Source organism: Sarcophilus harrisii, chromosome 1 (assembly GCF_902635505.1).
Source record: "Sarcophilus harrisii chromosome 1, mSarHar1.11, whole genome shotgun sequence".
Classification (NCBI taxonomy): domain Eukaryota; kingdom Metazoa; phylum Chordata; class Mammalia; order Dasyuromorphia; family Dasyuridae; genus Sarcophilus; species Sarcophilus harrisii.
The window spans coordinates 25,019,807-25,037,897 of NC_045426.1; the positions used below are offsets into that span (position 1 = coordinate 25,019,807).

The 18,091-nt window shown below is 36.3% G+C and overlaps 1 protein-coding gene across 2 annotated transcripts in view; it reads left to right on the plus strand.

Annotated features, from left to right (window-relative positions):
• SYNPR (synaptoporin) overlaps positions 1–18,091 on the plus strand; it is a 365,913-nt gene that overhangs the window by 336,876 nt on the left and 10,946 nt on the right. For both annotated transcript variants that reach the window (XM_031953517.1, XM_023498088.2), the window contains one exon: positions 17,434–17,625. In XM_031953517.1, the coding sequence (XP_031809377.1) occupies positions 17,434–17,625 (192 nt within the window). The remainder of the gene's footprint in view (positions 1–17,433; positions 17,626–18,091) is intronic.

The window sequence follows — 18,091 nt, forward strand, 5'->3', positions numbered from 1 at the left end:
CATCTTGGGCAATATTAAGAGATACAGCTTCCAGAAATAAGAAGATAAGCTGAGTGACTCAATGGAGAGAGCACTGGGCCCAGAGGCAGGAAGACTTGAATTCAAATCCAGCCTCAGACACTTACTAGTGTGATCTTGAACAAGTTACTTAAATTCCACCTCAGTTTCTTAATTTGTAAACTGATAATCATAATATCTCCCAAGGTTGTTCTAAGTATCAAATGAGATCATATCTCTAAAGTTCTTAGAGCAATGCTTGGGAGATAGTAAGTCAGACATAGGTAGATAGATCCATAGATATAGATATAGATATAATGTATATTTATATGCACATACACATATGTTAGTTATTATAGTATACATGTGTGTATACATATATACAGATATATATACATATTGCTGAACTCTACCCTACCCACACTGCATTGAGAGTCCTATATTCCTTCCTACTTCCATCGTTTAGAAGAGGCATTGATAAATAGAATTCAGTACATATATAAATAAGTCTTCCTTCTATAACATATCTAACAAGTCACAATCCTTACTTAAAGACCACTTCTATCCTTTGCAACATAAAGTCCTTTGCATTAACTTTGCTTGATTACAAGTGCATATATTCTTACTATTCCTTATTAGGCTCACACTATCCCTGCCCATGAGTCCATCATTTCAATATTTCTAAATTCCATTCAGGTTCCTTCATTTAGTCTCCCCAATTATTTCCAATTTATAACCATTTTAAGTCTCTCTACTTTAGTCACCTTATTTGCATGCCTGTTGTACCACCACTTGTCAAATCGAAGATCATTAAGGTCAGGTATTATTTTGTTTTTCATCTTTATATTCCAAACTTAGCTATGTTTCCTATCTTTAAGTCGTTCAATTCAATGTATACTTATTAAGTGTGCTGGCAGCACAGAAATAAAATACCTAACCCCCGACCCAAAGTAGCCAAAGGTCTTTGTGACTATATTATATTGAAAAATGGAAAAAGCACACTAAGAAAAATACAAGGTAAATACTATGAAGGGTAAGAGAACAGAGAGATCATTTCTGGGAGAAGGAATTGGGGGTGTTATATGGAAGAGCTGTCACTTGAATTGAATCTTGAAAGATGAGTAGAAATCAGAAAAATACAAATGATGATAAATGGGGAGAATGCATTGCAGCAGAGGGAAATCTATGAGTAAAACACAGAGATAGGAAAGCAGATGTGAAAGGAAACAGGTTCCACACAGCCCAGAACGACCCTCACATTATCCAAGGATTTTGCCCCCATCATTTCTCATTTTCTGTGCTGGACAGAGACCTCAGGCTGACATAAGAGAATTTGGATGGAGTTTGTTGATTTTTTGGTTTTGTTTGTGTGTTTTTGTAGGAGATTAGATCTAAAATTGGAAGGAATTTCTTCTTCTAGTCGAACCTTCATTTTGCAAACAAAGCAACTGAGGCACAGGGAAGTAAAATATTTTCCAAAGATCCATAAGGAATGTGTCATAGATGGGATTTAGAAATAACAACAAAAACAATAACAATAATAATAATAATAGACAGAATTTCTGTTGTGCCTACTATGTGTCAAGCCCTATGCTGCGATAGACCAATGTCTTATTTGATCCTCATAACATCCCTGGCAAGTCTGCATTAACATTTTACAATTCAGGAAACTGGGAGATTAAATGACTTGAATAAGGTCACACAGCTAGTAAATGTCTGAGAATGGATCTGAACTCAAGACTTCTTGACGTCAGACCTATAATTCTATCCATTGCATCATTTTTTGCCTTCATTTGATTTTGATTTCTTGAACCCAATTCTTCCAACTTCAGAACCACAGATCTTTTTACAGTATCCCTATTCTTGCTTCTCTTGCATTGAATTAATGGCCTTTTGGGGCACATGACAGATGCATTTTCATAATGGGGCCAAATATATAAACAAAATGTGGTGAAAGATACTCCAATCAGTTATTGATCTATGTGCTCTTAACAGATATATACTTAGATGGCCTGTTGAAAATATAGTATGGTAGACAGAGCATTGATAAGACCTAAGTTCAACCCTATCTAGCCATTTACTAGCTGCATAATTATTTAACAAGTCATTCTCAAATCCCTGGTTTTCTCTTCTGTAAAATGGGTATAATAATAATACCCACATTGGACTGTTGAGAATAAAGCAATTGATAAATTATGAAGTAGAAAGAAGCTATTATCATTATTTCTCATAATGTATTATGGTCCCAACTCTCAAAAGGGTAGAGATATCCACTGGAAGCCTTGCTTTGTTTTTGAGCAATTTTTCCTCACCATCTGGGCTCATTTCTTTCTGTTCCATGGATGATGAGCTCTAAAATATTCATGGGGTTTTATAATGACTATTTATCATTTACATAGCACCTGATATTTGTCCAAGTACTTGAAAGTCCTTGTTTACTGGCATAAACTTAATGGCCTCCCAGCAGTGTTTGGGGGCTCCTGGAAAGAGAAGAGACCCTCCCCCTTAGTTCAGGGAGAAATTGTTTCTATGGGCAATAAGTCAAAGTACAACACTCTTGAAAGCTTACTGGAGGTCAGAATTTAAAATCACCCAATACTGGTTTTTCTTACCCAGAATTCTTCAGGTCAATTCAATTGTGCATCTTTGTTTTAAGGATGAAGGAATGTGTATTATGATTACAGATTCAGAGGAGTTTGTGGAGAGAGAGAAAAAAAGAGAGACAGTGAGAGACAGACAGAGAGAGACAGACAGAGAGAGAGAGACAGAGAGAAAGAGAGAGAAAAGGTCAGATTTAGCGAGAAAGAGAGACAGAGAGAAAAAGAGAGGAAGGAGAGGAAGGAGAGGGAGGAGAGGGAGGAAGAGAGGGAGGGAAAAGGAGAGAGAGATGGTCAAATCATCAACTATTTGGGTTAATAAGAGAGGCAGAAAACGGCATATTTACCAGTTGTTGGCAGGTTGATTTAGTCAGGCCCATTGTATGTGGGAAAGTTAATGATGTGAAAATAAGTTGTAAGATCCATTATCACAGAATCAAAGCTCATAGAAAATCTTAGTCTTTTCCTGACCAATAATAATAATTGACACTAAAGTGTAAGTCTGTACCATAAGTTGATACTGATCTGATCCATAAATACACTCAAGATCTTGCTTTGGTTTGTCCTAGATATGTTACTATCCCCATTTGACAGGTGATTAAACTAAAGGTTGGAGAGATCAAATAAATTGCCAGGAGTCTTACAACTAGTTTCCCAGTGCAATTTGAACTCACATCTCTCCTAATTCTCAAACTATTTCTCTCTAATACCACTGGGAAGGACCAGCCCTTCAGAGACTTTGGCTCAATATCTGCATTAGTAGATGAAGAACTCGGCATTTTCGTGCAACTTAAGGTCTTATACCAGTATGAAACTGGAGAATTCTAGAACTAATCTAGACTATTTCTTATAGTTAAGCTACCAACTTAGTGGTCATAGCACTAATAGAAATGCAAACAACCACCATAGGACACTAATAATGTTTAATCAGAATTAAAAAAAAGAAAACTTAAGGCTCTGTATCTCTATCTCTCTTTGTCTCTGTCTCTGTGTCTGTCTCTATATGTGTGTCTCTGTCTCTGTTTCTGTCTGTCTCTGTCTCTTTCTCTCTTGCTCTCTTTGTTTCCCTGTCTCTTTAAGTCTCTTTGTCTTTCTATCTCTCTGTCTCTGTCTCTGTTTGTTTCTCTCTACTGCTTTTCATTACCATTCTCCCCCCTCCTTTTTTCTTTCCCTCCTCCTCCTCCTTTCTATGATAAGGGCCTTTTGTGGGACTGTGTATGTATTTATATATGTCTCTGTTGTTTTCACCAATGGAATATAAGCTCCTTAAAGAACAGAGACAGTTTTATTTTCATCTATTTTCAGATAACTGCCACACCTAAAGAAATATCATGCATACAAAAGGTGCCTAATAAATATTTACTAGACTTGTTGAATTCTCTCAGATAAAATTCATCAGACAGGTCAATTTGTGTCTATTTCTTAGGGAATTGAGAGGATTCACTTTGGTAAAGATCTGTCTCTATCACTTTCAAACTTCCCCTAATATCGTGACCTTTACCAATGCCTTAAAACATTCCCAGGTATCCCTCATTCTTAAAATTACCTTAACTGAACCTCGTCACCCTCAAATTATCATCACAGTCAGTAACTTACCTGTTGTCACACTGCCAATACGTATCAGGGACAGATCTTCCTGGGCTCACCATCAGCTCTTTTTCTACTATACCATATTCCAAAGAGATACATGGGCTAAATGTATTATGTTTGCTGAATTCAATTAGATTAAATTGAATTGAAGACTTCTGTTCAGTAAGATGTGATTAAATTGGTATATCACCTTAGATATCACTTACTTTATGTGTAACCCTAGGCAATTCAGAATTGGGAAATTCTCTGAATTTCAGATTTCTCAACTGTAAAGTCAAGATGACAATGATAACTGCTCTTTCTATAATCATAGAAATGAAGAGCAAGGCTATCTATCTATAAGGACCATATTTAAATAAGGCATTATAGCCATATCTACACAGAACCTAACTTAGAATTTCTAACCACTGACCCACTACCCCTGGTTAATTCAAGTGAGAAGGAGCAAGGAGTGTTGTATGAAAGGAGCATTTTCCCACTGAGGTGACATAAAGACCTAGACTAGTAGTGTAAGATAGAGGTTGAGGAGCTCCGCTCCCCTCCCCTGAAATCACTGTTTGTTTAAATTATTCTTGCTGACAAGGTGCAAAGCATTCCCACTTTTATGTTGTACAAGGAATACAAGTGAATTGTAAATTCAGCATTGTGATTTAATACTCCTTTTAGTTATATACAGAGTTTATATCCATGCATTAATCTTAAAACATTTTGGAAGTGAAAACAATGTATGGCAGCCATGAAATGATTGCTGAAATACCTATCAAGTGATTTCTGCATTAACCAAACTCATTAACTCCATCCTTTTCCATTCATATTAATAAAATGAAACTAGTTCGACCATTTCCCCTCAAACACAAAAGGCAGACACTCCCTGCTTTTAAGGGACATTCATTCTACTAGAGAAAAATGATCAATTAATCAATCTGCAAGCATTTATTGAATGTCTACTATGCTCCAGGCACTGTTAGAGATATAAAAAAGGAAGGAAAGGAAGTAATTTATACAGTACCTGCTATGAGCAAGGCATTGTGCTAAATGCTTTTATAACTGTTACTTTATTTGAGAGTCACAAAAATCTTGTGAGACAGCAGCTATTATTATCCCCATCGTACAAGTGAGAAAACTGAGCTCAAGAAAGGGTAAATGATTTGCCTATGGTCATACAATGAATAGATTGTGAGGCTGTATTTGAACTCAGTTCTTCTTGAATCCAGGCCCAGTACATAACCACTCCACCACTAGCTTTCCCTAATACAAAAAAATAAATTTGCCCAAGCCCTAAGAATCTTGCATTCTAATGGAAAAGACAACATGTTTGTAAATAGGTGGATACAAAGTACATAAAGAGAAGGCCAGAGATCTGATGGCCTTGAAATATGAAGATATAGATATAGATGAAGACAAGAGACAGAGACAGAGAAACACACAGAGAGACACAGAAAGAGATTTTTTCAAGCATGGCCCATGTAGAAATTTGTTTTGCAAAACTTTATTTATGATGAGGTATTAATTAATTTGTTTGTTCAATTGGGATGGGGTACAAGAGGGAAGTTCAGATTATAAATGCGTATATAAAATTTAAAAGAATACAACTAAATGCCAAATAATGAATCCTATGAAAATGACCACATTATTCAGATTTGCTCTCTAAGTTTCCATGGGGCTGGAACCAATGTTATATTTTATATACAGTAATAATTTCAAATAATTAAGACCTGGCTATAAATGTATATTAAAGGTAATCTTAGAGATGAAGACAATGAGGAATTGGAAGGAATAATTGTAATAATAATAATAATAACTAGCAGTTATGTAGCATTTTCTACTTTCTAGACACTGTGCTAAGTACGTTACAATAATTATCTCATTTTATCTTCACAATAATGCTGTGAGATAGGTAATGTTATTCTCCTCATTTTACAGATGAGGAAACTGAGATAAACAGGGATTAAATGACTTGTCCAGGGTCCCACAACTAATAAGAGTCTGGAGCTAGATTTGAATTCAAGTCTTCCTGATTCTAGATCTGGTTCTCTACCGTGCCAAGGCAGAGAGGTGGAAAAGGTGGGGAAGTGGGGAGGGAAGAGACCAGGAAGTGTCTTCCTACTGAAAGTATAATTAGAGTTGATTCTTTAAGACCAAGTGACTTGGAGAGGCAGAAGTGAGGAAAGAGAACATTTCAGGTCTCAGAAGGAACAGTTAGAAGGTGAGCAGAGATTCATCCATGTTGTATGGAAAACAAATAAGCCAATATGGCTGATCTATAGACTGCAAGGAGGGAGAGTAACATTTAAAAAGAATGAAGAGATAAGAAAGGGCTCAGACTGACCTTTATCTGCAAGAAATGCCTCATACACAGATTAATAAATCCAAGGCAATTCAAGAAGGAGGTAGCTGGGCTATCATTAAAGATGCTATCCAGTCTAAGCCTGGAAGTAAGCCAAAGAGTCGAGGAGTGGGAGAGAGGAGTAGCTTTCTAGAATCACTATCTCAATTTTCTACTTCACTTGAAGTACAGAGACAATGCACAAATAAATTCAGTCTTTTTTATTCAGCTTATATTTTACCAGTTGATTTCAAAGGTATTACTTATTTCAAGTAAAGGAAAATGTTGAGTCGCTGTTATTTTGAACTCAAAGTCATGGTGGGCAAGGCGACTGTTACCTTTTGAAGACATTAAAGTGAATTATAAATTCTTATTCAAGAAGTTTCTTTATTACACTTCTGAATAGCTACTCCCTGACCCAGTTGAACTTAGAATCTTCTAATGGGTATAACAGAATATCAGAGTTATTTAGTATGGGGAAACAAAGCTCTTAGCAAATTTAAGAGTTTTGTGTTTATCATTCTTTCATGAACAAAGTTCATCCAAAGTAGATACTTCAGAGCAGGGGTTGCCTGTTTTTTGTTGTTTGTTTGTTTGTTTTGTTTTGTTTTTTGAGAAAGCTTTGCCACTGGAAATGTATCTTCCATTGCAAAGTAGAGGAGACTCAGCCAAAGTGACCAGATTATTTGACCAATAGAAACATGTTTTTTGTTCACCAAAACAAAAAATCGGATTCCCTAGCAAATAAGAATATGACCAGAAAGACACTTTAATATCATAAATTGTGATGACTGAGTTAGCCCCCTGGATACCTTAGAATCAGCCAGAGTCAGGATAAGCAAAAGTCCTTGGTCTTTAGAGGCAGAAGTGAAGGGAATGGACACAGGATCTCTGCAACCTTCCTTTTCCACCTCTACCGCCAAAGTTACTCTTGCTTGTCTTACTCCACTCCCTAATCCTTCCCACAACTCTCTGTATACACCAAAGATTGAATCAGCACAGAATAGTGAGAAGGGCCATTTTCCAAGCATATGCTAATAGAGTATTTGTCCAATTGGTAATAAGCCTTAAGTACTCAGTTGTCCTACCTCAATGCATCAACTCAGAGTTTCAGCCCTTTACAATAATTCATAATAATATCATGATTCGTACCAATACAAATTCTGACTCAGTCATGTTCTGTGGGAGATCAATAAAAGGCAATACGAAACAAAACAAATAGGAGGTGAAGGGAATGCTTGATAAAAAGCCATATACCTACTGTCAACAATATCTATTGAAAAGAGATTGATTTCTTCGACTAATCTTAAACTAACTGATTATATATATTACACATATATATGATTTGTTTATATATCAAATAATTTCTTCAATATAAATCTCAACTTATCTACACTGTGCCAAAATTGATTTAATGAATCAGTCATCAAAGAGTTTACTGAAAATATCTCTTAATCAACTATTTTGTTTAATACAAATAAATAAGCAGATTGAGAGACCAGTTCTTTCACTTTTCAGCCAAACATGTGTGCTTCCTGTGATTTTTTTTCATTGTGTTTTAGGACTGTGTTCAAAGTCTTCTCCCGTGGCTTGACACAGAGAAGGATGTTCATCATTATTTTTTTTTTTTGCATAGATTTTATTGAAGGTCACATGAAGTTTGAGATCAACAGAGAGATAGAGACATTAGAAGTCTCAAAATGTCCCTAAGGAGTCCTAGTTGCTCTCTAATAATTCCTATGAAAGGTCATGTACTGGATAAGGCACCCAGGACTTGGATTCAGGCAGTCCCAAGCAGCCTTAGATACTAGCTGTGTGTCTTTGGGAAAACCATTTAACTTCCCTGTGCTTCCATGTCCTCATAAGGATTAAGGGATATGGTGTTAAACTTTTGACCTTTACAGCTCTAAACCCATAATCCTATGATTCCTTGGTCTCATTAGTCCTAGCACCTGCAATTTAATAATTTAATGGTTAAATGCACAAGGGCTTTGGTGGGTATTGAGGTAAAAGAGAATCTGGAAATTGTGGCTTAATTAGGGTCTCCAGACCCTAATGATCTTGTGTGAAGAGAATTAAATTCAGGTTCAATCTGGCCTAAGTGATTCTTATCCTTCAAAGTTTATTCTCCATCTTGGAGTCAAGTACAATAGGCATCTTCCCAGCATAATAGTGGAAATTTATACTGGTTCTGAACCTATACCTATTAATGAAACACAAAGGCCTCAAGGAGCAGGGGTATAAGAATATATTCTGGGTAAGTGAGTTTTCCTAGTATTGGTTCCCTCTTGTTGTCTGTATTCAATTCAAGTCAAGAAACATTTTAAAATATTTATATTCAAGGTACTAGGTAAGGAACTTAGCTACCAAAAAAAAATCAATCTCTGTATTCAAGGAATTTATCATCTATGCAGCTGATGCAACTGGACACTATTTACCCAAATCAATATTTAAACACTTCAAGGCATTGCTTATTCAATGTTTGGCCTGATTTGATGATGAGAGCCAAATGTGATCATTCACTTGTTCATCTGACCAGTCGTGTACTCTATTTAATAAATATTCAAAGACGCACTGGGGTGATACGAGGTTCTCCATGACTCTCAGAAAGCTGGATACCTTTCTTCCTGTGCTCCTACTTCATATAATTAGTGTAAGGGTTTAGGATATGTAAATTTACCCAAATAGCCTCTTGACTTGGAAAATTTCTGGAAAAGTTCTAATTTGTTAATGTCAATTTCCTTGAATTTCAGTATCTATATCTGGAAAATCCAACTCTATAGGTACTGAGATTCAAGGAAATTGTGTAACTCACACAGTTAGTAAATGTCTGAGGGAGCATTTGAACACAGATCTTCCTGCTTCTGATACCTAGAGGAAATAAGAAGAAAGAAAAGAAAAGAAAGATTAACAAAGACAATTTCATGTTTCACATTCTGACCAAATGCTGACAATCTTTTTAACTCCCCCCCCCCACAAAAAAGTAATAGATTTAGTAGAAATCTCTCTGTGCTTAGAACATAGCTTCCAAAAAAAATTGGCATCAACAAATTCTTTTTATGTCTGGAATAAAAAATATGAACTCTGAAATGTGAAGAAAGGGGAAGAAGTGAATGCCAGCCAGGGTACTCTGCTTCAGGCTCCCTAAAGCTGGCATTGGAATGACTGAGTCTTAAGCCAAAAAGCTGTGGATCAGCTGTGGATGCCCCTACACTATCTATCCATGGAGAATTTCAGTTGAGATGAGTTTACTATTTCATTAAGATTAGTTTCCTTTATAATTCTCCGCTTTATTTTATGCATTTAATACCATTATTTTGGTGCTTACCAAATAAGGCTTTTTATGTTCAAATCTCCAGAACTAAAGCCATGTATTAGGAATTATCCTATGTATTATAGGCAAGCTGAAATTATATCAGTGGCAGGTAGTTATGCTAGAAGGACTGTGAGATGACTTATATATGATATAGTATCGAGAGAGCTATCCTTAAAAACAGGAAAACCCGGTCCACTCAAACACAAACAGGCTTTGTGACACTCTATAGGTCCCAGCATTCCATTCAACTCTTACGATTACAACCAGTATTGGTCGTCAACTATTAACCAACATGTACATTAAGTGTCTGCTTCATTAAACACTACATTAGATCTTGGGGATAAAATACTCAGGGAAGTAGATTGCACAGTGGATAGAGCACCAGTCCTGAAATCAGGACAACCTGAGTTCAAATCTGTTGTCAGACACTTAACCCTTCCTAGCTGTGTGACCCTGGCAAATCACTTAACTCCAATTGCCTCAGCAAAAATAAACAAACAAACAAACAAATAAGCATGCAAGCAAACAAACAAATGAATGAATGGATTGATAAATAAATAGATAAATGAGTGAATGAATGGATGAATAAATAAATAGATAGATAAATGAATGAATAAATAAATAAATAAAGGAATAAAAGAATAAAACAGTTCCCCCTTGAGAGTTCCCATAATGATGACATCAATTTTCTTTGTCTCTCCAACACTTAATACAGTAGGTGCTTACTGTATGTCAATGAAATCATGGGTTCATTCAAGAAAACATTCTTTACCCAAATCCTTGAGCACATTTCATTGAGAAGACAGACTAGTTTTATCTGCCAGACATACGACATCCCTCTTGATGATCTCTGTCATGACCCCATAGGAAACTTAACCCATACAGGAATGAAATGGTATAAGATATAAGATAATTCAACACTAAGTATGTGATGTTAAGGCAATTGATGGTCCAAGAGGCTGAAATCCAAGTCAGATCTTTCTATCTCTGTATTACAGGGAAGGGTTTTCTCTCCTAATGTTTCTGGACTTTAGGAAGTGAGATTCTTCCTTTCCAAAGCAATAAGCACATATGTACACAAACACATATCTACATACTCACATACATACACACACATACACCCATAACTGATATGCCTTTTCAGAGATGCTGCACACACACACACACACACACACACACACATCATACCTTCTACTCACAGTGGAAATCATCATCTCCTACTATACAACAACACTTCAGCAAAGGGAAATACAAGAGACAACCTTTGCTAAAAAGATGCTTTCCTCTCTCTAGAACCCTAGTCAGAATTAGCATGTACATCCCATGGTTCCAGAATGAGCTCACCTGCTCTAGCCTACAATCAGGTAAACAGGAAGCAGTGGAGACAGATGAATAAATACATCATCAGCATCCAGCTTCTAGTCATCCCTCTCCTAAAGCCCAACTTTTGGTTTGAAAGTCATATGTAGTATTTTTAGCCTTTCTGTTTCTTCCTATGGGTTGGAAGGTGACAGTGGGATTACAGTGAAGGCAAACTCAGCTGGAGCTGGGGCGACCACAGCACAGAAGAATTTAATCTCTAGCAGGTCAGAAGCGCTACCCTTTACCCATCTGCCAGGGACTGACAGATGGGTTGATATATGGCAGTGTAATGAGTCTTCAGTTCTCATAAGACATAAAAAAAAAAGCTTGAAAAATAACAGCTCTTTTCTTGACCTTCTTGATGTTAATGCAGTTTGCTCACTTGCGGGGGAAATTTTTTCAAAAGACTATCTTCCTCTAAACAGAAGGTTTTAGATAAATGTTAAGGGGCAAGTGGTTTACAGATTTGCCAGTGAGCTCCAAAATTATATCTACTTTCTTCATCTCTTAAATTCAATTAACTTTGAAAGAAATTAAGCCTGAAATTGCTATGTGAAAAGTAATTATCTGCAAAACTGAGTTCCCTTTTAAACAAATTCCAATAAAATCATAAAATTTCTAATTTTGATTTGGGAACAGAGAGGGGGGCAGTTGTGTTCTTAACACAGTGCTTTGCCCATAGTTGGTCTTTAATAAAATGTATTGGATTTAAATGAATTGAATAAAAATAAATTGAATTGAATTATGACTATGAACAGTCATCAGAAGGCCTGGCTCTAATCCCAGCTCTCCCACTTGGACAGTCATCCTCAGATACATTACTGAACAGCTCTGGGTTCAGTTTCCTCTCTATAAAATTAGAAGAGTAGATTAAATGATCTCAAAGGTCATTCTCAGCTATGTTATTCTAAGATTCTAAAGTGTAGGATGCAAATGGGAATATTTTCTCCAAGGATTTTGATAAATTCAATTGAGAATGAATTCATAATGGATTATTAAGGGGAACTAGGTTTATTTTTAGCCTGACATTAATCATTGGCATTGTAAGGGGGGAAATCATAGTTTCAGAGTTGGAAAGTACTAAGTAGTCATCTAATTCAATTCATACTTGAAAATTCATCTTGTCTATTATATCCATAGCAATCTAAACTTTTGTTTGCAAGTTCCTAATATTGAGGAAACAACTATCTTCCATTTCACTTTTAGACAGTTCTTATTCCTAGCAGTTTTGCCTTTTATTTTGTTGATCCTAAATTTGCCTCTTTCCATCTTTCCTAGTTTTCCTTTATGGCACAAAGTACAAATCCCATTCTTCCTGCATAGGACCGCATTTCAAATACTTGAACATGGCTATTATATCCTTCCCATGTCTCCTTTTACCCAAGCCAAATATTCCCAGTTCTTTCAATTCATTCTTCCATGGCATGAACTTGAGCCCCTTTTGATTCTGGATAATCTCATCTAAATTGTCTTCCAATTATTCTTATCTCCTCTAAGATGTGAAGCACAGACACAACTTTCCATAACCATTGTGAACAAGAAAGAATTCTCGATTGAATGGATCTGAAGCTTCATTGCCAATATATGGAATTCCTAGAATCTCCTATTCAATAATTTTATAAGAAGTTGTGAATTAGGGCTAAACACTATGTTGTAACAGGCTTGAAGATTCATCCAAAATGCAGCTAAAGTTTTGGATGTATATTGCTACACATCCCAACTCCCAACTAGTGTTCTTCCAAAAAAGACAGCCCATTTCATTGCACTGATTCATTTTTCTGTGTGTCCATCTTGATGATCCCAAAACCCAGTGGGATTTTTCTGCATGTCACCTAGACTATGAGTGATCATTTCAGGTTGGAATGCTAATGGTGATTATATTGGAAAAGATAGTGGAGGCAAACAAGGAGCTTGAATCATTTAATGTCGATTTTAAGTTTGGTGCACTGGTGAAATAGTGACTTTATTAGTGTAGATTCTTCCTCTGAGAATGCAAGTTGCAAACAGTAGTCCTTTGACTTCATCCTATGCTATTTTTCTCCCTATTCTCTTAGAAGTCCTCCACAGCAGAATGACCCAGTGCCCTACCTGGGGCTCTTTTAATATCTTGGAAGGATGTGTATGTGTGGTGTGTCATTCCAGAAATGTATCAACTATATTTGATTTTCTATTACCAGACTACCTTTTTATATTCCAGACATATTAGTATTTAATGATGTCTTCCATATTATTTCCCATATCCACATCATCGTTTTTCATTCAGCCTGTTTACATCCATTATTTACCTTTCCAGGGCCCCATGGAGTTCTTTATCATTTTAATGCTTCCAAGTTCTTAGTGATTATGTCATCAATCATGGATTTAGCTAAAAGGAATTTTAATAATCATGTGGTTCAACTCCCTTCATTTTACATGCGAAGGAACTGAAACTCAGAGAAGAAATCTGTCCCAAATAACTTTGGTTCAAAAGTAGCAAACTTGCATTTGAACTCAGGTCCAAGTACTCCAAATCAATAACCAAGTCCTCTCTCCTTCTCTAAATGCTGTATTGCACCCTTCCCTTTCCTCACTTCTATTCTATGTAAGCTTCTTAGGAAGGGGTCCTTGTCACTTCTGGCTTGCTTTTCCCAGTGCCTGGCACAATGTTTTTATGTCATAGGGCTTAAGCAATGTTTATTGGCTTATATTAGAATTCTAAAAATATAAATGTCTTGCAAAAGATCACAAATAAATGGGAAAAACAGAACTAGAAACCAGATATTGTGATCTTCAGTCAATGGTGCCATATTGGATTCAGATCCTGTGTGACCCTGGCAAGTTGTTTAATTTCAGTTTTCTCATTTACAAAATGTAGATAAAAATAGGATCTATTTCACAGAGTTCTTGTGAGTATCAAATGAGATAAAACATATCAAGCACTTCAGACTTTATGGTGCTACATAAATACTAGCTATTATTCCAGTTATAGAACTCCTAGCAAGAGGGAACATGTAATGGAGAGCATTGGCTTTGGAGTTAGGAAAACCTGGGCTCAAATCCTGCCTATGACCCATACTAAAAGAATGGATCTTTGTTACCAGGCTATAAGTTAGAGAGCTTATAGGCTGTTAAATAGAGAAAGATCCTCAATTCTGCTGGAAGTGGCTCTCTTCAACAATGAGAGGATCCAAATCAATTCCAATTGTTCAGTAACAAAGAGACCAGCTACACCCAGTGAAAGAACACTGGGAAATTAGTATGGACCACAACATAGCATTTACACTCTTTCTATTATTGTTTGCTTGCATTTTCATTTTTCTTCCCAGGTTATTTTTATCTTATTTCTAAATCCGATTTTTCTTGTTCAGCAAGATAACTATATAAATATTTATACATATATTGTATTTAACATATACTTTAACATGTTTAACACATATGGGACTACCTGCCATCTAGAGGAGAGGATGGAGGGAAGGAGGGGAAAAGTTGGAACAGAAATTTTTGCAAGGGTCAGTGTTGGAAAATTACCCATGCATATGCTTTGTCAATAAAAAGCTATAATAAAAAAAAATAGAGGAAGATCCTTACTGGGATTCTGATGCCACTGAACTGTAAGACTCCCTGTCCTCTCAATTCCCTCAAAATAGCATGAGTAGGGATCCATGGATACATGGTTAACTATCCTACTGGAAACTTATTCCATCCATCATGAAATTATCAAATGGCCACCAAGGTGTCCATTTTGTACAACAATCATAAGATCATCTGCATTACCAATAATTGTGCCATACAGAAAGTACATAAGGGGATCTAGCATACTTTGCTATTTGCAAGAAAGATAAAGGAAAATTCATGAGTCCTCAGTAATGCAGTTGCACAACTACAAATCAATGGATAAAGTGTTCAGGAAAGATAGCAGCAAATGAAAAGTGCAGTGTTTCAATCAGAATCAAATTTAACTGGAGGAGAAAAGAAATGAAGTCCTATAGCTGTTCTCAAAGCATCAACAGATCAACTCAAGCATGAAAAGAGAAGATGGATCATTACCCAGGTTCTTTATACATAAAGGAATCTTGGTATCATCTTCCTCTTTCCACTGCTCCCCGCCCCCCCCCTCCACAAAAGCCAGATTAATTGACAATGCGAGCAGTAATATTTCTGAACAGTGGAAAAATAAAACAAATTTAAGATTCTGTGAACTATCTCCCAAATTAATAACATTGAGAAACATGTAATCTTTAGCATCTGGATGGGGTCAGAAAACTGGCTGCTAGAATCCTGCTCACCTCCAAAAGGAAAATGATTAATGTATTTGGAAATTTGAACCCAGCTACAGATGGTATTGGGAAAAAAACACTCAGCCTGATTTCCATATCCCTTCCCACCACCATGTGGCTTTTCCCTACTCAGATCTCCAGCCGACTTCAAAGAGAACTTGGCTTCCAAAGGAGATGTGCTGATTTACACAAGAGGATAAGTAGGAAGTCCCCAATGTTTTGGTTGGATAAATGAATTTCAAGAGTTGAGATGACTACAGAAGTATGGACAGTTTCATGATGGGATTTTCCAAACAAGCAATATGTAAATGAAAGCAGCTGGTACTAACAGTCCCTAGGCTTATTAGTCAATATATAATCTACACCACCATCACCGCTCCAAAAAAGAAACAGTATTTTTTTTTTCTAAACTATGATGAAAGTATCCAAATCCAAAGCTGTAAAGTAGTTGTGAGTTAGCTTCAATTGATAAATCATTCAGAGCTTAATCTTTCCTCTATTATAGGAGATGAGAGTGAGTATAGCAGATGGAAGACTGTCCTTGAAATCAGAAAGAAGGGAAGGAAGGAAGGAAGGAAGGAAGGAAGGAAGGAGGGAGGAAGAAATGTCTCAAGTACATTGAAGTAATAAGAATATCTTTGTCCTCAGGGAGCTTAATTTTAACAAGGAAAGACAACCTCTGTGGGAATGATGGATAGGGAGGAGTGTTTGAACAAGGAAGTCACAGGGATATTGAATGAAAGCACTGGGTAATTGATTGGTAAATCCTGTCCAGAAGCTGTAGTATTGATTTTATTGCTCTTCTCCAAGCCAGAATAGGAAGGCCAGGGGAGATTCTGGAGGAAGTGGCACCTGAGTTAAGGTTTGAAATCAAGAAAATACAAATTTCAACACATATAAATAATAGTAGGGAGAACAGCATACTAGAACTATTCTAGGGATGAGATCAAGGAACCTCCTGAACAAGATTTTCATCTCTGTATATTTGATTCATGTTAATGACTCTTAGAAATATTGTTTCCTCTCAATATTCTATCATATTTTATGATCAGGGAATGTGTATTTGTTCACCTTAAAATCATCCTGTCACAGACACAGAAGATTTTTTTCAAGATATTAAAACCTTCAAAAATCTGACTTTGGTTGAGAATGAAGAAATGTGTCAAATTGGACAGACATTTTGTTTTCTTTTCTTTCTCCTTGAATTTTTTTCCTAGCAATTGGCACGGTACTTGGCATTTTGTAAGCATTTAATAAATACTTGTTGATTTGACCAGACTTAGTAATACCAAATGAAGGAGCAGTCGATCTGAAATGGATCTAGAAATTTGGAAGAACATAGGGCATCATTAAATAAGCATAGTTCAGCACTGAAAACAAAACTCAAACCTTAGCCATTCCCCTGATAGTTTTCATAGCTCTCTTTTTGCTAAAAGTATCAAAAAGAAGTCTGCATTTTCTCTGGCTCTCCTAGAACAAATGGAAACTCTTTTGTCAAGGCTAGTTGCAGCAAAGATCCACCTGGTTCAGCAAAATGGGAAAAAAATCCCCATCATCCTATGTAGTTTGATTTCCCTTTATCACCAAGTACCGTACTTAGCTCTTTTGAATATTTCTTTCAGAAATTTGAAAGAACACCAAAATTTGGACACAGCTGAATACAACTACCAAATTATTTGTGACAATATTAGAGCTAACACAAGAAAATTGACAGGAGTTACCAAAATTAAAGCTCCCACCCAATCATCATGCTTTGTCATTCCATTCAGCACTCACATCCATGTGTGGAAAATATGAACTTGATATATTTACCTTCTCCATGAAGAAAGCATTTAGTGCTCCTAGTATATAACAGCAAAACTTACAGCAGTTAATTAACAAACATGTATTAAGTGTTTACTGTTTGGTCAGTCACTGTGCTAAAACATGTCTGTTGAAATAAATTTCCTTTTCCCATTACATCATTTTTCTCCTCCTTTGATTTTCTAGGATTTCATTGTCACGGTAGTCTTCTCCTTTCTATGGCTGGTTGGTTCATCAGCTTGGGCAAAAGGACTGTCTGACGTCAAAGTGGCAACAGATCCAAAGGAAGTTTTGTTACTCCTGTCAGCTTGTAAACAACAGTCCAACAAGTGCATGGCTGTCCACAGTCCGGTTATGTCGAGTTTAAATACTTCTGTGGTAAGTACAATTCATTGTATTCATGACCCTGAGCTCTTTGTTTGAGATCCAATCAAGAACTCCCATCATCTCCAAAATCTTACAGAAAATCTGTTTCTAAAACTAGGTCAGTCAGAAAGTTGACATTTCATCCCATGAAGAAGATTAATCTGTGGACTTTCCAGTTTCATATTGTCAGAATCTGGAGATTTTAATATATTCAATTATGGAGTCCTTAATAAGAACCAGCAGGTATTAGCAACTGCTTGGATGAGAATCAAGTCTAAATGCACACCTAGAACCAGATATAAAATGTGAATTCTGAAGTCCAGGACTGGCAGGACTTGAAAGAAATATTTGAAAGCAGAGAAACTGACTGTGAACAAAACAGTGCTCAAACCATATTTATTTAGAACCTACCTAATTGATTGCCTAGAGAAAAGTTCTCAGACCTGCTGGGATACTGAAAAGAATACACGGAATATGT